This window comes from Pollachius pollachius (assembly GCF_949987615.1).
Source record: "Pollachius pollachius genome assembly, chromosome: 2".
Lineage (NCBI taxonomy): Eukaryota > Metazoa > Chordata > Actinopteri > Gadiformes > Gadidae > Pollachius > Pollachius pollachius.
The window spans coordinates 44583301-44606119 of NC_136935.1; the positions used below are offsets into that span (position 1 = coordinate 44583301).

The 22819-nt window shown below is 43.7% G+C and overlaps 1 protein-coding gene across 1 annotated transcript in view; it reads left to right on the forward strand.

The window, feature by feature from the left end:
* ttbk1a (tau tubulin kinase 1a) overlaps window positions 1–20419 on the forward strand; it is a gene marked incomplete at its 3' end in the record, with an annotated part of 30915 nt that extends 10496 nt beyond the window's left edge. The window contains exons 7-16 of the mRNA XM_079730699.1: window positions 393–458; window positions 701–793; window positions 980–1105; window positions 1390–1544; window positions 2758–2977; window positions 4220–4392; window positions 4816–5153; window positions 6269–6450; window positions 17739–19537; window positions 20128–20419. Coding sequence (XP_079586825.1) covers window positions 393–458; window positions 701–793; window positions 980–1105; window positions 1390–1544; window positions 2758–2977; window positions 4220–4392; window positions 4816–5153; window positions 6269–6450; window positions 17739–19537; window positions 20128–20419 — 3444 coding nt within the window. The remainder of the gene's footprint in view (window positions 1–392; window positions 459–700; window positions 794–979; window positions 1106–1389; window positions 1545–2757; window positions 2978–4219; window positions 4393–4815; window positions 5154–6268; window positions 6451–17738; window positions 19538–20127) is intronic.
* Window positions 20420–22819: the final 2400 nt, after the last annotated feature.

Here is a 22819-nt window from a genome sequence, read left to right on the forward strand (position 1 = left end):
TATCTTCATATATCTGGGTGGACACACCCACATGTGATCTCTATGAAAATCATTCCTTCCCTGTGCCAAACGGCTTGTACCAGCTAATCAAACCCACACCTGGGGGCACAAGATGAGCCCTTTAAGGTTAATGTTAAAATTAGGTTAGGGTTAGAGGTTAGGGAGACATTGCCTTTCTGACATCACATATTTCCACGGCATTAAGATATCAGATCATCCCAACAAAACAGCTATCAACTTATATAATATTTACACCTCACTAAGTGAACCACATACTCCCTAGCTTTAGCGAGGTCATTGTTATGGTTAGCGTTAGGGTGAGGGGTATTGGGGTAACCCTCCATCATTCACTTTATGTTGAGATCTGAGACCTGTTTTGTGCCTATCTTCAGCCCAGAACGGTGGCAGGCTTCAGAGGAACGGTCCGTTATGCATCTGTCAATGCTCATAAGAACAAGGTGAGTTCCTCCTTATTAACCCCAACCCTCCCTCTCACACTAGAACCACACTAACTAACCTCCCTCTCACACTAGAACCACACAAACTACCTTCCATCTCACATTAGAAACATACTAACTACCCTCCATCTCAGACTAGAACCACACTTACTACCCTCTATCTCACACTAGAAACCATACTTACTAACCCTCCATCTCACTCTTGAAACCATTCTTATATTGATGTGTTGTATCTTTTCTAGGAAATGGGTCGCCATGACGATCTGTGGTCATTATTTTACATGTTGGTGGAGTTTGCTGTTGGCCAGTTGCCATGGCGAAAAATCAAGGATAAGGTGAGATATAAGATGTAATTTTAATTTTACATTGAGATAACAAACATATATATGTTATGTTCATCATATATATATATATATATATATATATATATATATATATATATATATATATATACTGCACACATTGATGACTTTAACTGTGAATTCTAACAGTGACTTTGTTTTTTTAATGCTGTGTTCCAGGAACAAGTGGGTCAGATCAAAGAGCGCTACGATCACCGCATGTTGCTCAAACACATGCCCTCGGAGTTCAACATCTTCCTGGAACACGTCCTGGCCCTGGACTACTACACCAAACCTGACTACCAGGTCTGTACATTACTACACCAAACCTAAGAAGCGAATACCAAACCCCCTGTTCTATAGGCATTAAATGTTAGCCTTGTCTTGTCCTATAGACATTACCCATTATTTGTAGCTATGTCTTGTCCTATAGACATTTGCCTTTTGTTTTAGCTATGTCTTCTCCTAAATATATTAGCCTTTAGCTTTAGCTTTTTCTTGCCCTGTAGACATTAGCTGCTATCTTTGGCTTTGTCTTCTCCTAAATATGTTAGCTGTTATCTGAAGCTTTATCTTGTCCTGTGTTCTAGCTGCTGATGTCAGTGTTTGAGAATAGCATGAAGGAACGCATCATCACAGAGAACGAGCCCTTTGATTGGGAGAAGGGAGGAAGTGATGTCACGTTGTCTACCAGCACCTCAACCCAACCACAGCACAATACGCGACCCACTGCCGCAGTCTTGGGGTAAGGACCAAAACATCTTCAGTCATCAAACAGTAAAACTCGTAATGTCATGTAACACTTATTCCACACTTTAACAATTCATAAACACAGTACCGTATTTTCCGCACTATAAGGCGCACTTAAAAGCCGGTAATTTTCTCAAAAAACGACAGTGCGCCTTATAATCCGGAGCGCCTTATATGGATCAATTGGTTAATTGGTTGATCCATACTGGTTGTAAACGGCGCTCTGTCAAAATGTTTCAGTATGAAAAACCAATAAAAACAATTTAATAATAATAATAAAATGTTTCACTACGACTACGATAAAGCCACGCCGCTTGCAGCATTACGGCTATCGTAGTCAGTGCACACAGCATTTTACTGCGCTTACTCACAGTCCCAGTATGTCACAGTATCACACTCACAGTATCTTCTATGCTATGCGCCTTATAATCCGGTGCGCCCTATTTATGAAAAAAGTTCTAAAATAGGTCATTCATTGAAGGTGCGCCTTATAATCCGGTGCGCGTTATAGTGCGGGAAATACGGTACATATGTGTATACTGCTCCTTGCTGAACAAACTTTATGTAGACTCATTTTATGAATGAAAGCTGACCTAACCTAGCCAAGATCGCGAGACCAATTTGCAAATGTATAATAGTGTAGCAAGGGCCGGGTGTAGACTAAATTGTGTAGAACAATGTTATGAATGAAAATTGAACTAAACATGTGTAGAACCGTTTTATGCATGAAAAAAACTTTTTCTGTTGAAGTTGAGGGTCAAGCTAGCACCCAGCCCCTGGGAAAGAGTCAGAACAGGTTTAGGGTCAGAGCAGGGTAAGGGTTAGGGTCAGAGCAGGGTAAGGGTTAGGGTCAGAGCAGGGTAAGGGATAGGGTCAGAGAAGGGTAAGGGTTAGGGCCAGAGAAGGGTAAGGGTTAGGGCCAGAGAAGGGTAAGGGTTAGGGCCAGAGAAGGGTAAGGGTTAGGGCCAGAGAAGGGTAAGGGTTAGGGCCAGAGAAGGGTAAGGGCTAGGGTCAGAGCAGGGTAAAGGTAAGGGTCAGAGACGGGTTAGGGTCAGAGCAAGTTAAGGGTTAGGGTCAGGGTCGACTACAGTCCTGGGTGAAGTCGACCCTGACCCTCAAAAGGTTTATTAATGAATGTGATGATGATGAGTGTAGTGTTCTGGAGTGTAACGACACTACGCTCTTCTCTTGACATCATGTTGGTCCAGGGCTGTGGTCAGTTCGGTCCCAGGAGGAGACGTACTGAGAGAGAACACGGATGATGTTCTTCAGGACGAGCACCTGAGTGACCAGGAGAACGCCCCCCCCGCTGCCCCCCAGCCCGGCCGGCCCAGCGGGGAGCCGGCCCCCCAGGCCCCCGGGGACGGAGGGGAGGGCTGGGAGGACACGGACTTCAACCGCAACAAGCTGAGGATCAGCCTCACCAAGGTATCGTGTGTTCATAGTGTGTTAGTCATGTATCAACACAGTATTAATACTCTGTTAATATTGTATTAATCATGTATCAACACTGTATTAATACTCTGTTAATACTATGTTAATATTATATTAATCATGTATCAACACAGTATTAATACCCTGTTAATGTGTTAACACTATGTTAAGTGTATTAATCATGTATCAACACAGTATTAATACCCTGTTAATGTGTTAACACTATGTTAATAGTGTATTAGTCATGTATCAACACAGTATTAATACTCTGTTAATATTGTATTAATCATGTATCAACACTGTATTAATACTCTGTTGATACTATATTAATATTATATTAATCATGTATCAACACAGTATTAATACTCTGTTAAATTGTATAAATCATGTATCAACACTGTATTAATACTCTGTTAATACTATGTTAATATTATATTAATCATGTATCAACACAGTATTAATACCCTGTTAATGTGTTAACACTATGTTAATAGTGTATTAGTCATGTATCAACACAGTATTAATACTCTGTTAATATTGAATTAATCATGTATCAACACTGTATTAATACTCTGTTGATACTATATTAATATTATATTAATCATGTATCAACACAGTATTAATACTCTGTTAAATTGTATAAATCATGTATCAACACTGTATTAATACTCTGTTAATACTATGTTAATATTATATTAATCATGTATCAACACAGTATTAATACCCTGTTAATGTGTTAACACTATGTTAATAGTGTATTAGTCATGTATCAACACAGTATTAATACTCTGTTAATATTGTGTTACTGTCTAAATACTATGTTAGTATTGTATTAATCATGTATCAACACAGTATTAATACTCTGTTAATACTATGTTAATATTATATTAATCATGTATGAACACAGTATTAATACCCTGTTAATATGTTAACACTATGTTAATCAACACATTATTAATACTCTGATAATATTGTGTTACTATGTTACTAATAAATTAATCCTTTATCAACACAGGATTAATACTCTGTTTACATTGTGTTAATGTGTTAATATGTTAGGGAAAAAAAAATGGGTTTGGGAAAAATAAAGGGGTGGGGGGGGGATAAGGCCGTTTTAGGGAGGGTTAGGGTTTCAAAGAGTTAGGGTTATGAGTTAGGGGATAGGAGTTAAGAGTCAGGGTGAAGAGGTAGGGGTTAGGAGTGATCAGCTCTGCTTGAAGGACCCTCCGTCCCCAGGGAGCTGGTGAGGAGGAGGCGAGTCGGGGAGCGTGCCCAGTGTCCCCTGGGAGAGGCGGGGCTGTAGAGTCACCTGGTGCGCAGGTGCGTTCCCTGCGCTACCGTCGCATCAACAGCCCCGAGTCGGACCGCGTCTCGGCTGCAGACGGACGCGCGGACGTCAACGGCCAGAGGTCAGCTCACTCACTGTATCTGCACCTGACAGATCAGCTCACTTACTGTACCTTTACCTGATAGGTGAGCTCTCTGCCTGCACCTCTACCTCAGAGGACAGCTCTATGACTTCAGCTCTAAGTCGGATGGTTACTGTACCTTCTTATTATTCATAGATACTAGTTAACATGTAAAGAACTGAACACGCGTATTAACTGTGTGCGTGTGTTTTTGTGTGCTTTTGTGTGTTTGTGTGTGTGTGTATTAATGCCTGCGTGTGTGTGTGTATGAATATGTGTGTGCTTGTGTGTGTGTGTGTGTGTGTGTGTGTGTGTGTGTGTGTGTGTGAATGTTTGTGTGTGTGAATGGTTTTATGAGAGTGTGTGTGCGTGCGCGTGCGTGCGCGTGTGTCCATGTGTGTGTGTGTGTCGGATGTCCAACAGGTCTAGGATGGACATCCTGGGCTCTCCGTCCCGCCACGTTTACTCCTCCCAGCCGGCCCAGATGTTGTCCATCGACGGTTGCCGTGGCGACCGGCAGGCGAGCGGGCGCCAGGACGGCTCGGTGGCGTCCGGCGACCAGGAGGCCCACAGCAACGCCTTCATCCGCTCGGTGCCGCTGGCCGAGGAGGAGGACTTCGACAGCAAGGAGTGGGTGATCATCGACAAGGAGACGGAGCTCCGCGACTTCCAGCCCACCACCTCGGGCACCACGGACGAAGAACCGGAGGAGCTCAGACCCCTGGAGGAGCAGGAGGAGAAGAGGCGCCTGAGGACTGCAGGTCAGGGTCCGGGTTCATTAAGGTTCCTTAGGGTTCGTTAGGGTTAGATAGGGTTATGCTCTCTCGCCATCCAGCCGTCAGCCATCTGGCCTGCCAATCCATCCTTCTGGTTTGTTGCTAGACAGACAGACAGGTTAGGTAATGTACTGGTTTTGTTCGGGTAATGTACATGTTTTGTTTAGGTAATGTACTTGTTTTGTTTGGGTAATAAACTAGTTTGGTCGGGGTAATGTACTGTTTTGGTTTAGGTAGAGAACAGGTTTTGTTTGGGTTATTACTGGTATAGTTTAGGTAATGTACGGATTTGGTTTGGTTAAATTGCAGATTCGGTTTTGGAATTATACAGGTTTGGGGAGGGTCAAGCACATGTTTGGTTTGGGTAATGTACAGGTTTGGAAGAGTAATGAACAGGTTTGGAAGAGTAATGTACAGGTTAGGAAGAGTAATGTACAGGGTTGGTTTGTGTAATGTACAGGTTAGGAAGAGTCATGTACAGGGTTGGTTTGGGAATTGTACCGTTTTTTGGGGGTTAATGTACAGATTTGGTCTAGGTTAAAGTCTGGTTTGGTTAGGGTAAAGTAGAGGTTTGATTTGAAGGATTTTTGGTTAGGGTTGGTTTGGTTTGGGTACTGACTGGTTAGGGTTTAATAATGTACAGGTTTGATTTGGCTGACATACAAGATTTGGTGTACGTTGTAGCAATGTCCACGCTACACGCTACATGCTACATGCAACGGGACTCTATGGGACTCCTCGGGACAAAGGACCAAGGGTGGTGATGTTTGAAGACCATTTTTTGTAAAGGTTTGACAATGATACATGGCCTGGTGTTGTTGCCGTCCCGGAGAACTCCATGAGTCCTCCGAGTCTGATTGGACTCTTTGCCAGAGTCAAATCAGACTCAGCAATGTGAGGCGGCTTAACCAGCCGTTACCCACCCACACTCACTCCCACATAGGTAATGACTGGTTTGTAAAGCTCGATTTACAGTTAGTGTACATGTTAGTGTATGTCAGTAGTTAATGTAAGTGAGAGGGAAACGGAAATGAGTAACTCTGGCTAAGAGGAGATGTATGTTTGTCTGAACAATGCATTCACAGTGTGTTTCTCTTCAGCTGGGGAGCTGGTAGTCCGTCCAAAGACACATGGGAGGGACAGCAGTCGTGGGATGCTGACGCTCACCGAGGAAGAGGCTTCCAGAAGGAGTGGGGGCAGCCCGGCCCAGTCGCCGTGCCACTCGCTCCCTTCAGGACGCCCCCGCAGGAGAGAGTCGGACCCCATCGGACCCCACAGACCGGTAAGAGCCTCGCAACGACCTCACCAGGCCTAGCTAGAGCTAGACCAGCTGATACCACTTGACCAGCTGGTCTAGCTATAACTAGTCCTCCTTATTCCACTAAACCAGCTGTTCTAGCTATAACTAGTCCTCCTGATAGCATTTGACCAGCTGGTCTAGATATAACTAGTCCTCCTTATACCTCTTGACAAGCTGGTCTACTTATAAATAGTCCTCCTGATAGCAATTGACCAGCCATTCTAGCTATAACTAGACCTGCTGATATACCTTGACTAGCTGGTCTACCTATAACTAGTCCTCCTGATACAGCTTGACCAGTTGGTCTAGCTATAACTAGACTTGCTGATACACCTTGACCAGCTGGTCTAGCTATAACTAGTCCTCCTGATACCCCTTGACCAGCTGGTCTAGCTATAACTTGACCTCCTGATACAACTAGCTATAACTAGTCCTCCTGGTACCACTAAACCAGCATGTCTAGCTACAGCTTGAACTCCTGGTGCCTTGGACGATGTTTTGTAATTTTTCTTAATTTCCTACATTTAGCACTTACTTACTATCCACACATTGTTTTGTCCAAAAGTGTAACATTTAGAATGTTGTATTGATTGAACAAACCTGATATCTGATGAGATGACAGAGGCACCATCTTGGTTCACCTTAAGTATGGCAGTTGTCTTCCTCCACTAAAGGTGTGATTGAAATGCAGACAATCATGGTGCTATGCAGGTTTGGTTTAGGGATATGAGAAGGGTTAGGTTAGGGTTTATTATATAGGGTTAGGATTGGGTTAAGGTTAGGGTGTATCATTTAGGGTTACATTAGGGTTTATCATGTACGGTTAGGATTAAGGTTGCTGTTAGGTTAGGGTTTATCATTAAGGGTTAGATTAGGGTTTATCATTTAGGGTTGGATTATAGTTTATTGTGAGGGTAAGGATTAAGGTTAGGAATAGGTTAGGGTTAATACTATTTTGGGTTAGGATTAAGGTTTGGGTTAGGTTAGGGTATATTATTAAGGGTTAGCAGGGTGTGCAGGGTTGGGTTAGCAGCATAGACACTGAGCTATGGTTAGTGTTAGCAGGGTTAGGTAAGGATTGGCAGGGTTAAAGGAGACATATTATACCACCAGGTGTGAGTGTGATTAGCCGTTACAAGCCGTTTTGAAAATGTGCAGCTTCTGACATCACAAGTGGGCGTGTCCAGCTAGATGTGTGCTGGATAGATCAGTCTACCAGCCTACCCAGTGGACTGGAGCAAACGTTGCTCATCTATCCTTCACACATCTAGGTGGACACGCCCACCTGTGATGTCAGAAGCTGCACATTTTCAAAACAGCTTGTAATGGCTAATCACAATCACACCTGGTGGTATAATATGTCCCTTTTAAGGTAATCATTTTTGGCTTAATATTTTATCTTTATTGCTTGATAAATAAACATTTCCAATACCCTAAATACTGGGTATCATCACCAGCAAAGCTCATCCATGGTAGAAACAAATGGTTGCTAATGATATGTACACTGTCGACACACTGCAGTGGTGACTCAACACAGCTATATCAGACTGCAAGGGACCTAGTATACCAGAGTCAAAGCTGACATCCTCTGCCTGTCTGGATTGGGCGTTAGTGTTTGAGTTAGGGTTAGGTTCGGGTTTATTATGTGAAGAACGTTTTCATTGGTTTGCTCAAGGTTATCTTACCACTTTTATTGGACGGGCCCGAATGCAATATTAATAGTTGTAATACTTAATATTTAAATGAGCTTGTAGCTTGAAATGACCTGGAAATATCTGTAGTCATGCTTATCGATAGAGATTCAAATAATTGTATCAATCAAAATCATCACATCCTGTAACTGATAACTTCTGCAGGTGGCCAGCACATGCCTTTCTCTCCTTTCCACTTTAGGTAATTAACTATAATATAAAAAGCAAGATATATTTATTGATTAAACAGTAGCGTTGAATATTGACTGCCCAATAACATGTCCTTTATCGCAGATTAAACCATTCAAAGTGTCCAATTCTTGTAACTTTGTCTCGGCTGTAGCACCATATTATTTTCCTATAAGAGGACGTCTTATTGGAAAATAATCTTGGTTTATACCTAACATTTAGTCCATAATATAGTATTAAACCTGTAGTATTATAAAGTTAACAGTATATAATATAATGAGTGGTTTAGGCCTTACATATAGTACATATAATATTAAACCTGTAGTATTAAATAGTATACTGTATATATAATATAATATCTGGACATAATTACATATAATGCCTGACTTTTTTGGGGTTTTGGGGAAGAGAAGGAAAGGTTAGGGTTAGATTTACTAAGGTCTCCAGAATGCAACCAAGATGGTGTTTCACAAGCAGTACCTTTCATATATTTATATATAGCTATATGTGTATGTGTGTGTGTGTGTGTGTGTGTGTGTGTGTGTGTGTGTGTGTGTGTGTGTGTGTGTGTGTGTGTGTGGTGTGCGTGTTTTTGTGTATGTATGTGTATGCATACCGAAAACCATTGCTTAGTTATTCATATATTGCAGTATTGTATGCATTTCATGTCCATGATGTAAACCTTGTGTGTATATTTGGTAAAGACAATCAAACTAGATAAGGTACGCTATTAGTTAGGGTTAGGGTTAGTTTTGATGGTGCTTCTGTTTGAATTAATCATCAAAAGGCTGTTTGATGTTGTGTTGACATGTGCACCACCTTCATGAGAGTTGAGGACAGATTACTCATTCCACTGGCCAGACAGACTCTTTTGTCTTTCTATGAATTATGCTTAAGAACAACTCATCAATAATCAGTTCCACCTGTTTGTCTTGCTCAAGACCTCAATCTGGTACCCAACATAATTCATTTAAGGTTTTAACCGTGATTCGGTTGAGTGTGTGTGATACCGAAGAGGAAATGATTGTATTTATTAATTCTGAATATCATCAAATGTCATCTAGGAGGAAAAATATGGCAAATATTTGTGCATAACTCTGCTGATCATGTTTTATTCATTTGTTGACTGATGATCATTACAGGCCTCATACTGCTTGATGCTCTGCAAAACACTAGAACATGTCCACATCCTAACACTATATGACACTAGAACATGTCTGGATGTTCTCCAGAGCAGGCTGAGCCTTAAAGGGGTACACACATCATTTCTCTAAAGTCTATTTTGATGGTGGATTCTGACACTATATACGTTAGTAACATGCTTGGTGATTATTTTGAGATGTTTACTTCCAGTAAACCTGTTTTTTAGGCATACAAATGCCATTTTACCATACCTTCCAAGCTCAACAATTCCTATACATATGGAAGACTGCTACTTTTCAAAATATTGTTGCATCTGCTCTTGGTTTTATACATGTGGTGTAGTGGTACAGTGTAGGGAACATGACCATGGGGTAGTCGGTTTGAGTCTGAGCTCAACCAAACATATTGTCAGACACGGAATGAAATCAAATGATGGCTAATATGATGTGTTCATTAGGCCATGGCCACCATATGTTAGGATCCTATTGACCCTATACCCAATGTTCACGTCACCTAGATATTTGGACTCAGCATGACGTTTTACCTTGAGAACACTGCTTTTGGTAGAGGAAAGACAGGGCATTAGAAGGAAAAACATGCCAAAACATTTATTGAACAGAGGGTAAAGGGTGAGGAAGCAGAGAAACGTTCTTCCTGTCCATGGTACACATCATCCTTTGCAGCCACAAAGAGCAAAAACGTGACACTTTCGAACATTCAGTTATTTTAAATGTACTTCTTTACTTGGAGAGTGCTTCAGTCTTGTCTTTCTTGTATCTCACCTGCCCCTATCTCCTTCTATATTTATGTTGCTTCTCTTCAAGCCATTTATTGGTTATAGGGCTAGGTGATTGCCTATTGCCTATAGAGGTTCAAGGCTTTGTGGAGTACTATTAATCTCAAACTCTTACACCATGTCACTGGTGATGTGATGATCTGACGATCCCCTTTTTAGCTCATTGTTAGAATGGTTTTTCCCTATTGACGCTTCTTGCTTGACACTGATTATTGCTGCAGTGCAGGTATATATATTATTATTTTAACACATTTTTTGGGGAAAGTAATTAAGGGAAAGCAGTTCGTTGCTAAATATACTTTATTTGTCAATTAAGTAGATCAGAAAGAAGTGGAGAATTTTGTCATTTCTTATAGTTTTGAATGCGTATGTTTATAAGCGCAATACAAAAATGAAAATATGAATAATGTTGTTCCTTCTCATTCATGCTGCACATTTTTAACCATAGTCAATAGCAAGGTTGAAAGGTTGCTTTGACAACCAATCTTTCTCTGTTATTATTGGGAGGTGGGGAGGCTTTGCATGTAATTTCAGTGTCGACCAGACATTGGAAAATGTTGAAGTACGAGCTGGATTGAAGTGAGTGAGAAGGATTTATTGGAACCCACATTACCCTAGAAGGCAGAAAAGATATAGTGCTATTGCTACAGACTCTGGGGGCTCAGTGTTAGTGGTCTAGGGGTGACTCTAGGGGCTCAGTGTTAGTGGTCTAGGGGTGACTCTCGGGGCTCAGTGTTAGTGGTGTAGGGGTGACTTTAGGGGCTCAGTGTTAGTGGTATAGGGTGACTCTAGAGTTTCAGTGTTAGTGGTCTAGGGTGACTCTAGAGGCTCAGTGTTAGTGGTCTAGGGGTGACTCTAGAGACTTACTGTTAGTGGTCTAGGGGTGACTCTAGAGACTTACTGTTAGTGGTCTAGGGGTGACTCTAGAGACTTACTGTTAGTGGTCTAGGGTGACTCTAGAGACTTACTGTTAGTGGTCTAGGGTCGACTCTAGAGACTTACTGTTAGTGGTCTAGGGGTGACTCTAGAGACTTACTGTTAGTGGTCTAGGGTCGACTCTAGAGACATCCTGTTAGTGGTCTAGGGTCGACTCTAGAGACTTACTGTTAGTGGTCTAGGGGTGACTCTAGGGACTTACTGTTAATGGTCTAGGGGTGACTCCAGAGACTTACTGTTAGTGGTCTAGGGGTGACTCTAGGGACTTACTGTTAGTGGTCTAGGGGTGACTCTAGAGACTTACTGTTAGTGGTCTAGGGGTGACTCTAGAGACTTACTGTTAGTGGTCTATGGGTCGACTCTAGGGACTTACTGTTAGTGGTCTATGGGTCGACCCTAGAGACTTACTGTTAGTGGTCTAGGGTCGACCCTAGAGACTTACTGTTAGTGGTCTAGAGGTGACAAGAGGGTTGGGGTTAGTATTGGCGTGAGGGTTTGTTTTGTACGGGCGGCTCTACATGGTAAGGGTTAGTGTTGGCTGAGGGTTTGTTTTGTAGGGTTGTCTCTAGATGGTTAGGCTTAGTGTTGCCGTGAGGGTTTGTTTTGTAGGGGTGTCTCTAGAGGGCCTTGTGGGAAAGTAGATTACTTTGATTAAATTTTAAATGACTTATTAACAACCTAAACTGATACTTGCTGAAATTAGTGCTGACTGATTGTTGGTCCTTCAGTTCATTAAGCCGTACTTGTTGGTTATCAGAAATATAGGACAGCCGTTACAGAAACCAGGCCTGCAAATGTGCAGCATGTTGCTTTATAATGCTGTTACCGACAAACAGAAAAACATCAACACCTGACATATCTGCCTCGCTCAGAGAAGATAAGATGTACTTTACGAACCCAAGACATGCTTAGACTGAAGACCTGATGCTCATCGTGAGCAGATGTCAGTTCAGGATTCCCTTCCTTGTGAGCAGCACGGTGGTGCTCAATCCCCTGCTGTCGCTCTCTCCAAGCACCTTACTGCTCTTATTTCAGTGCATCAAGGAGACGCTACTCTTGGTCAAGGAGTGTCATTCTCCTCTGCGATCCTTTTCCATTGACGTAACCACCACTGCCTTTGCAAAACTTGCCACTTAAAAGTACAGTATGTGAAGTGTGACTCACCTGTGGAGACAGAGACAGAGCGAGGGTGCCATTGAAGAACAGAAGAAGAAATAAAGAGGTGTTTTGGGGTAAGCACAGTTTAGGCTAGTCCTCTACCTCTCTTGTTACTATCTCAACCCTTTGTTGTGTTCAGCCATGCTCCTTACCTTTCTCCAATGTGTCTGTTTTGTGTGCTTGATGACTCCATGTCTTTCTTCTGTTGTGTGTCTTCTTAACCTCAACGTGTAAACAGTCAGCAGTCTACAGGTGCAAGGCCTTCTGTAGACTAGTGAGCTATGTGCTTGTGTTGGTCATTCGTTCTTTCCAAGTGCTTTGTGGGAACATGTTTGCCCTGTCTTTTCCGGCAAGAAGGATGCTAGTCTGAATAATCAGTATTCCCAAACAGCTATCAGTCTGTTGGGTGTAGAATATTACACATTGCTAAATATCTCCGGTTTTCCCCTCAGTGTAAGAGTGGACGGTCGTAGAAAGCCTTCCTCTTACCCTTTTAAAAACTTGATAGAAAGGCATGTTTGTGCAACCATAGTTACTGGCATTGGAACCCTCGTCCTCTCCTTAACGTCCTGCCCTCCCTCCTCTGATTGGTCCCTATACAGTTGGAGGAAGACAGGCCCCACCCACGGCCCAATCAGCTGAGGAGGCTGGCCTCCTATGTCTTCTCGTCGTCCACTCTGGAGACGGAACAGTATCCCCACGGCACAGGGAGCTTCATCCAGCGCAGCCGCTCGGCCGAGAGCAGCCCGGCACACCTCACGGCGTCCCCGCGGCGCCGCCACGGTCCCCTGCAGAGCCCGGGTAGCCCCCGGAGCAGACACTCGGTGCTGAACGTGTCCCGGACACAGCTCCAGCAGATGCTGGCCAAGCTGATGAACAAGAACTCGAGCTAAGCTTACAGGCTAAAAGGGGACTGGTGCATGCTGGGACACACCAATACACTGACCACAACAAGCCATGCTTATCACAAGGTAGGACACACCCACCGCTGTTGAAGTAGATGAACACATGCTTGCCCACAGAGCTCCAGCTACTGGCGCTGTCCGGACTCCGGAGAAATGTTTTTTCCCATGCAATAATCTCTTGAAGCAGATGACATGTTGCACATGCCAGACAGCTGGCACAAGTTTTGAAAGGACCTCGGGATTAAGAGATGCTTGCCGAGGCGACTGAAACAGAGCGACACGGCGAGGTAGCATCTTTTCTTGGTCATGATGGCAGCCAATCACATCATTTCTAGAATGTCATGCCAGCACCTTCTGATCTCCTCTTCTACAGAGCAATACAAAGACCCTATGGTCTCCTCCGAACATCAGTAGTGTTTAAGGTTGGAGAAGAAGGCCATAAGCTCAAGCGATGAATGCACTAATGCAAGTTGTCATTGATGCTTCTTTGTCTTGATGCATAAATAGGTTTGTCTTCTCTCTGCTTGATGCTAGCCTCACACAACCAGACCACATTCCCTTTGCTCATGAGGTCTGGAAAGTTGAGTGGTTTGTGGAGGGGCGTCAAACTTTACTTTGCCAACCATTCTGATCCCCCAATCCCCATGAACTATATTGAAATGCCATATTTCCATAGCAAACACCAATAGCGAAAGTTAAAGCTACCATTTCCATTGAAGTCAAATGGAATTGCATTCAAACTAATTCCAAGGAGCATTAATATGCTCCTTGGAATGACCCAATTGTAGAATTGTCCAAAGCGGTACTTCCCACTTTCCTCACCATCTACATCACTCGCTGGGATTCGCTGATTGGCCGACGGAATGTTGTTCGGAGCCTAGCTGGTGGATTGTGGTTAGGGTCAGGATGCGTGGTTGTAGGTCTGTCAATTATGGTTAGGGTCAGGATGCGTGGTTGGAGGTTTGTGGATTGTGGTTAGGGTCAGGATGTGTGGTTGGAGGTTTGTGGATTGTGGTTAGGGTCAGGATGCTGCTTAGATGTTTGTATGAGCTAGCTTGAAGCAGCTTGCTGCTTTTTCAGAGATCATGAAAACAAGGACAGACAGGTGCTGTAAAAAAGACGCGTGCTTCCCGAAAGATACATTGACAAGTATCTTATGTTCGAGTGTTCAGTTTGGGAATATTTCCCGCAAGGCCTGCTACATTACCTGTTGTTCCCAGTCTGTTGTTCTTCAGCTGACAGTATTAATATTTGCTGCAACTTGTTTGGCCTTCTGTTGCACTTTATAATTGAATATATCAGCAAAGGATTCAACAAAATGAATGTTTGGGTGCAAACCAGAGTTGCAATAAGTAAGATGTTCATCAAACTATATCATAGTATTTAGACGCCTAGATTGTCTACACACTTTCCTATTCAGATCACAAATAAATATTATGCCATTCACAAATGGAGATGGTTTATCCTTAAATAGATATTATACCATACACAAACAGAGATAGTTACTCCCTAAATGAACATTAGGACATTCACAAACTGAGATATGACCTTGTTCTGGTTGCTCTTTCAAGATGGTAAAGGGCTACATGAAGTAAAAGTAGCAATCAATGGGTTAGAATGAATGGTCAAGCTCCTCATATAAACGCATGATATCATGATTTAATGAAGTTTCCTAATGCTTAATGGCTCAACGTATCAGATAAGAGATGGGGGGGGTTAGGGTTATGTAGGGTAAAATAAACTAAGGGTTATGTAGGTTTTAGGGGGGTTAGGGTTAGGTGGGGTGAGATAGGTTAGGGTTAAGGGAGTTAGGATTATTTAGGGTGAGATAGTTTTAGGGATATGTAGGGTTAAGGGGGGTTAGGGTTATGTGGGGTGAGATAGGTTAGGGTTAAGGGGGTTGGGATTATTTAGGGTGAGATAGGATTAGGGTTAAGGGGGGTGAGGGTAATGTAGGGTGAGATAAGGAAAGGGTTAAGGAGGGTAAGGGTATGTAGAGTGAGATAAGGTTATGTAGGGTTAAGTATGGTTATGCAGGGATATGTAGGTTTATAGGTATGTGGGGTAAGATTGTGATGCAATGCATCAGAAAAGGGCCTATGTGGATCTAGCTGCTTAATCCTGACTTATTTTGCACAGGAGAAGAATAATGCTGTAAATGATTGTCATCTTGTCTGTATGTAATGTCACCCACTTTAAAAGGAATTCACATGGGAAATAAAAATATATTGTAACCATAGACTGATGACTGGAGATTGCATGTGAACTGCTGTACGTACGACACACAACTCTGATTCTAAAGATGAACTATGATATGATTATGAACACAAACCTCTGTAAGACTGTAAAGACCCTGTGATATTGTATATAGTCAAAAGTGTAGAGAAGATACTCACGGATCAAAGTAGCTCACAGATGACATGCATCATTACAGTCACAATGCTCTTCAAACCATCATAGAATTAAATCAGTGCTAGCATCATTTACTGTAGGTACTTGCTGTCATGTACTTAATATGGCGCTATGTATCTATCATTGGCGGTAACATTCATAATATGCACATCAAAAAACTCCACCATCATCATCTCCTCAAACACTTAGAAGGTGCCTTTATCAGAACTCTGGATACCTTTAGAAACTCTAACATTGTGTCCTTTTACCAAATCAATGTTGTATGCGTAATGTGCATTATTTCTATTTGATGGATTTAAAGTCCATTCATTCCTAGGTGTCATGCGTGTTTGTGTCTGTTCCCTTTATAAAAAGGGAACAGGGTTTGCCCTTGAGTCAGGGTAAGGACACGTTTGGTCTTATTCTTGAGTCAGGGTTAGGTTGGTCTGGTCCGTGAGTTAGAATTAGGTTTGTCTGATCTGTGAGTCAGGATTAGGGAAGGTTTGGTCTGACTCTTGATTCAGGGTTAGGTTGGTCGGATCCTTGAGTCAGGGTTAGGGCTAGGTTTGTCTGATCCTTGAGTTAGGGCTAGGTTGGTGTAATTATTGAGTCAGGGTTAGGGCAGGTTTGTTCTGATTCTTGAGTCAGGGTTAGGGCAGGTTTGGTCTGATTCCTGAGTCAGGGTTAGGGCAGGTTTGGTCTGATTCTTGAGTCAGGGTTAGGGCAGGTTTGGTCTGATTCTTGAGTCAGGATTAGGGCAGGTTTGGTCTGATTCTTGAATCAGGATTAGGGCAGGTTTGGTCTGATTCTTGAGTCAGGGTTAGGGCAGGTTTGGTCTGATTATTGAGTCAGGGTTAGGGCAAGTTTGGTCTGATTCTTGAGTCAGGATTAGGGCAGGTTTGGTCTGATTCTTGTGTCAGGGTGAGGGCTAGGTTGGTCTGATCCTTGAGTCAGGGTTAGGGCAGGTTTGGTCTTATTCATTTGTCAGGGTTAGGTTGGTCTGATTCTTGAGTCAGGGTTAGGTTGGTCTGATCCTTGAGTCAGGTTTAGGGCTAGGTTTGTCTAATTCTTGAGTCACGGTTAGGTTGGTCTGATCCTTGAGTCAGGGTTAGGGCAGGTTTGGTCTGATTCTTGTGTCAGGGTGAGGGCTTGTTTGGACTGTTCCTCGGGTCAGGGTTAGGGCTAGGTTGGGCTGATCCGTGAGTCAGGGCTAATGATAGGTTTGACTGATCCGTGAGTGTCCTCCACAGGTAGAATATATAGTATATGTTACGGTATATATATATATATATAATAGTATATATAATTATATCTATATAATGTTATACATAATAGTGTATCTAATATTATATGTAATAATATATATAACATATATTATAGTATATATAATAAAATATCTGATAGTATATAGACTAATATATATATGATATATATGTTGTATATATAATAATATATAAAATAGTACAGATAATATAAAATATAATTGGATATCAAATAAATAGTCTTTTTTTATCACAACATAATTGTACAGTTACTGCTTGTGTAATTTACAGGTCCAGCATGTATTTTAAACCTTTTTTTAAATGAATAAAAGAATACTGTGTACATATATACAGAAAGGTAGATAATACTGTGTGTACATATATACAGAAAGATAGATAATACTGTGTGTACATATATACAGAAAGGTAGAGGATGGTCATCTCTAAAAGCATGCTTGTTGATGGTCCTAGTATGTACAGGGTGTATGCTATCTTTATAAAGGGAAACACTTGAAAATCACCAGGTATCAGACTGTCAAAGAAGAAACTGCAATGCATTTTTGTGCCTTTTATATCAATGTATGTAATCAAGACAATCTTGAAATGCTTGTGTACAACCAAAATTACATTAAATGGTTTGGCGGCAAATGCTTACATTGTTGTCTTTCTTCCTTCAATGTGAGTGTGATGTAATACAGTGTGATTGTGATTTGAGAACGTGAGTGAGATAGACACATTCAAATGTTTGGGTGTTTTTTTTTTTTTTGGAATGATCTGACCGCTTATCATGTCCTTTTAGGTGATGTCCCCGACAGAGCCAGCCTCGCCGGACTATCGCACCAAGAGACAAAATGGAGAGAGGGAACACTTCCACATCCTGCCTCAGCTCCAGGCCAAGAGAAGCGATTTCCTCACGGTCATCCTGACCGGCACCTTGCCCCAGCGCCGAGGCATCTCCGTCCCTCCTACGGATCGCTGGGAACCCCCGGGGCCTGGGGAGGATGACGTCACCAAGAGTGAGTCCCGCAGCGAGGCCAGTCAGAGGAGCACCGAGCGCAGCCAGGAGGCGGCACCGTCCACCCTCATGGCTGAAGACCAAAGAGTCAGGGAGCCCATGTCGGCTGGGGACATAGACCCGGACCTGGAGGATGGCTCCAAGACCCTGGTCCTCTTTTCGCCGGGAGACACACGCAAGTCTCCCTCTGGGGGAGACCAGCTCCTGGAAGCTGGTTTAGCCACTCCCTGTGCCCTCACTCCCTGTGCCCTTACTCCCTGTGCCCTCACTCCCTCTGCCCTCGCTCCCTCTGCCCTCGCTCCCTCTGCCCTTACTCCCTGTGCCCTCACTCCCTGTGCCCTCACTCTTTCTGCCCTCACTCCCTGTGCCCTCACTCCCTGTGCCCTTGCTCCCTCTGCCCTCGCTCCCCGTGCCCTTACTCCCTGTGTCCTTGCTCCCTCTGCCCTCGCTCCTCGTGCCCTTACTCCCTGTGCCCTTACTCTCTGCGCTCTCAGTCCATGTGCCCAAGCTAGCTGTGCTGCTGCTCCCCAGACAGACAGGCCCCTGGACAAACTGGGACCCCCTGCACAAGCAGAGTGTGCTGAGACTGGCAGGTTATCGCCGGCTCTTCGGTTTGAACTGCGACCGTCCGCCCAGATCACTCCAGCATCCCCACCCTTTACCAAAGTTGAACGCACTTTCATTCATATTGCTGAGACCTCACACCTAAACGTCATGTCTTCTAGCACTCAGTCCGTCAGAGAGGGCGACCAGGATGTATTATCTCAACCTAAGGAAGGCACAATCGAGCTGCAAATTCACACAAAGAGAGAAAAACCCCAGCAGGGGCTGCGTACTCAAGCACCGCCGGAGGAGCCCTCTCTGACAGATCCCAAATGCCATGACATGACTACCCCGAACCAATCATCGGAGCCTGTGCCAGAAGCAATCTTGGAAGAGTCGGACGTTAAACAGTCAGTAGCCAGTAAGGAAGAACCTGCAATGGAACCACAAGAGTCCATCAGGCCCAAAGCTCGCAGTCGCATCCCTGTGCTTGCTTCTGGAGAAGATTCTGGCTCGGACAGGTCTTCCTCCACCTCTGCCCGGGCCCATCTTCAGAAGCGAGCCAGACAGGGGGATCTGGCCCGCTTGCTAGTGCAGAAGCAGCAGGGCCGTTGGATCAGGAAGAGGTTGATCTCTGGAACGTCCTCCTCACTCTCCTCAATGGACGAGGAAAGACAGAAGGCTTCAGAATCTCTCTCCGCCACCGGCTCAGAAGAGGACACTCATACCTCGGAAGAATCCAGAAGGGGTCCCTGTCTTCGGCCGACTGAGGAGCACGGCTCCATGGAGGGGCGGAGCAGGATCCCCAGGCCCCAAACCCCCCGGCCCCAAACCTCCAGGACCCTAACCCCCAGGACCCAAACACCCCGGCCCCAAACCCCCCGGCCCCAAACCACCAGGAACCTAAGCACCAGGACCCTAACCCCCAGGCTTCTAACCCCTGTTAAGGGGCCCTCAGATGAGCTTCCTGCTACACGACCCTCCCAGCGATTGCCGCCAGGAACCAGCTCTAGCAAAGGAGTAGCAGCTCCAACTAATAGGTATGTGGACTTAACTGCGTGTTGGCTTGGCTAGATGTTTTCTATTTGAAACACGCAGTCAAAAGAAGTGCAAAAACAAGCAATCAGTTTTATACTTAAATCAAAGAACTTGATTTGAGTTGTGTGTCTTGAATGTATCTATAAATCTGACAAATTGGCATCTGGATTAGTAAGGTTAGGGTTAGTAATTATCTGAGTTAGCTAAGGGTGAGGGCAACTTGACTATATAAATGTATGAGTTGGGTTAGTGTGAAGGTAACATGAATAAAATAAATATGAGGGTTATTTATTATGAGGGTTAAGGTAACTTCAATATATAAATATATGAGTAGGATTATGTTAACTTGAATATATAAATATATGAGTTGGATTAGGGTAATTTGAATGTTTAAATATATGAGTTAGATTAGGGTAATTTGAATGTTTAAATATATGAATTTGGTTAGAGTAACTAGAATATTAAAAAATATGAGTTAGAATAGGGTAACTTGAATATTTAAATAAACGAGTAAGGGTGAAGGTAAATTGAATATATAAATATATGTGTTATGTTGAGGGTAACTTGAATGCAACTTTTGCTCTCTACTCAGGCTCCAGAAGTTTGGCATGAGAAACAAACCACTTCCTGTCAGGTCTGGCTCTGCCTCCTGTCCCCGCCCCCCTGCTGGCCCCGCCCAGGCACCGCCACTACGCACCATCTTTGGAACCCGGCGCAGTCTCAGCTCCTCCCACTGCAGGACTGACAGTCCCTCCCCTCACAGGCTCCTCCCCACCAGAACACCCCTCTCCGTCAGGACTCCACCCCAGACGCCGCCCCGATCTTCGGCTCCCCTGGAGCGGGGACGCAGCCGCCCCAAAGCAGCCTCGGGTGGTGCTAGATAATAAGAGAAAGTCCATGTGGTCAAGATGTGTCGATGTTAATGAGGAACTACACGCTAGTTACAGCTCCAGCCCAATACCGGGGTGCAGCCAGGGAAGTCCACCAGGGACATGACTTACTCTTTAAAGCTCCTTGGTCTGATTATAACCCTCTTTTCTTTAGCATGATTCTGTTCATGGGGTATAATTTCCTTTATAACCCTCTATTCTTTAGCATGATTTTGTTCATGGGGTATCATTTTATTTACAACCGTCTATTCTTTGGCATGATTCGGGTCATGGGGTATGATTTCATTTATAACCCTCTATTCTTTAGCATGATTCTGTTCAGGGGCTTCCAGTAGTGAAGAGCAATGCTGCCATGGTGCTATGGAACCATTAGCTGCCAGGGTTAGGTTCAGGGTTAATGTGAGGGTAAGGGTTAGTGTGAGGGAAATGTAAGTGTCAGGGTTATGTTAGTGTCAGGGCTAGTGTGAGTGTCAGGGCTAGTGTTAGTGTCAGGGTTATGTTAGTGTCAGGGCTAGTGTTAGTGTCAGGGTTATGTTAGTGTCAGGTTAATGTGAGTGTCAGGGTTATGTTAGTGTCAGGGTTATGTTAGCGTGAGTGTCAGGGCTAGTGTTAGTGTCAGGGTTATGTTAGTGTCAGGGCTAGTGTTAGTGTCAGGGTTATGTTAGTGTCAGGTTAATGTGAGTGTCAGGGTTATGTTAGTGTCAGGGTTATGTAAGTGTGAGTGTCAGGGTTATGTTAGTGTCAGGGTTATGTTAGTGTGAGTGTCAGGGTTATGTTAGTGTCAGAGCTAGTGTTAGTGTCAGGGTTATGTTAGTGTCAGGTTAATGTGAGTGTCAGGGTTATGTTAGTGTCAGGGTTATGTTAGTGTGAGTGTCAGGGTTATGTTAGTGTCAGGGCTAGTGTTAGTGTCAGGGTTATGTTAGTGTCAGGTTAATGTGAGTGTCAGGGTTATGTTAGTGTCAGGGTTATGTTAGTGTGAGTGTCAGGGTTATGTTAGTGTCAGGGTTAGTGTGAGTGTCAGGGTTATGTTAGTGTCAGGGTTAGTGTGAGTGTCAGGGTTATGTTAGTGTCAGGTTAATGTGACTGTCAGGGTTATGGTAGTGTCAGGGTTATGTTAGTGTGAGTGTCAGGGTTATGTTAATGTCAGGGTTATGTTAGTGTCAGGGTTATGTTAGTGTGAGTGTCAGGGTTATGTTAGTGTCAGGGTTAGTGTGAGTGTCAGGGTTATGTTAGTGTGAGTTTCTGGGTTATGTTAGTGTCAGGGTTATGTTAGTGTGAGTGTTAGGGTTATGTTATTATGAGTATCAGGGTTATGTTAGTGCCAGGGTTAGTGTGCGTGTCAGCGTTATGTTATTGTCAGGGTTATGACAGTGTCAGGGTTAGCGTTAGATAATGTGTTATAGTGTTTGTGTTGGTTAATGTGTGTTAGGGTTATGTTAGTGTCAGGGTTATTTTTAGGGTTAAGGAGCTGTTTCTCTGGCATCCTCGCTTCACAGCCTGTGCATAGATACACACATAATTCAGTGTATACTGCAATATACCACAATTTATTTAGTGGTGAGGGGCAAATAATTGTATGTATGAAAGACTACCTTTAAATGATTGTGTTCTCTCCATTCAATCCCATAGTGTCAGTGGTTGAAGTGAATGCTTGGCTATGCTTATGATAAAAGATTCTACCCTTGGAGGGAGCATGTGACCATCCTCTTGTATATAACAGAAGCATTTCTCATTAAGACATCTTTATTTTTATCTTGCAAAGCAAATTGTAAGCCTGCTGTGTTGGCTCTGCCTGTTTATATTCGCATGATAAAACAGACTTCACCACTGAGTCAGCTCTGACCTAAAGAGGCTTCACTACTGAGTCAGCTCTGACCTGAACAGGCTTCACCACTGAGTCAGCTCTGACCTGAACAGGCTTCACCACTGAGTCAGCTCTGACCTGAACAGGCTTCACCACTGAGTCAGCTCTGACCTGAACAGGCTTCACCACTGAGTCAGCTCTGACCCAAGGAGGCTTTCCCACTGAGTCAACTCTGACATGAACAGACTTCACCACTGAGTCAGCTCTGAACTGAACAGGCTTCACCACTGAGTCCGCTCTGAACTGAACAGGCTTCACCACTGAGTCAGCTCTGACCTGAACAGACTTCACCACTGAGTCAGCTCTGAACTGAAGAGGCTCCACTACAGAGTCAGCGCTGACCTGAACAGACGTTACCACTGAGTCAGCTCTGACCTGAAGAGGCTTCACTTCTGAGTCAGCTCTGAACTGAACAGGCTTCACCACTGAGTCCAATATGTGATGGATTGCTGCTCTTGTGGCCGATGTAGTTGGTGACTCTTGATTGTCAAGTAAAGTACTGGTCATGTGGAAATCTGTGTCTTCACTTG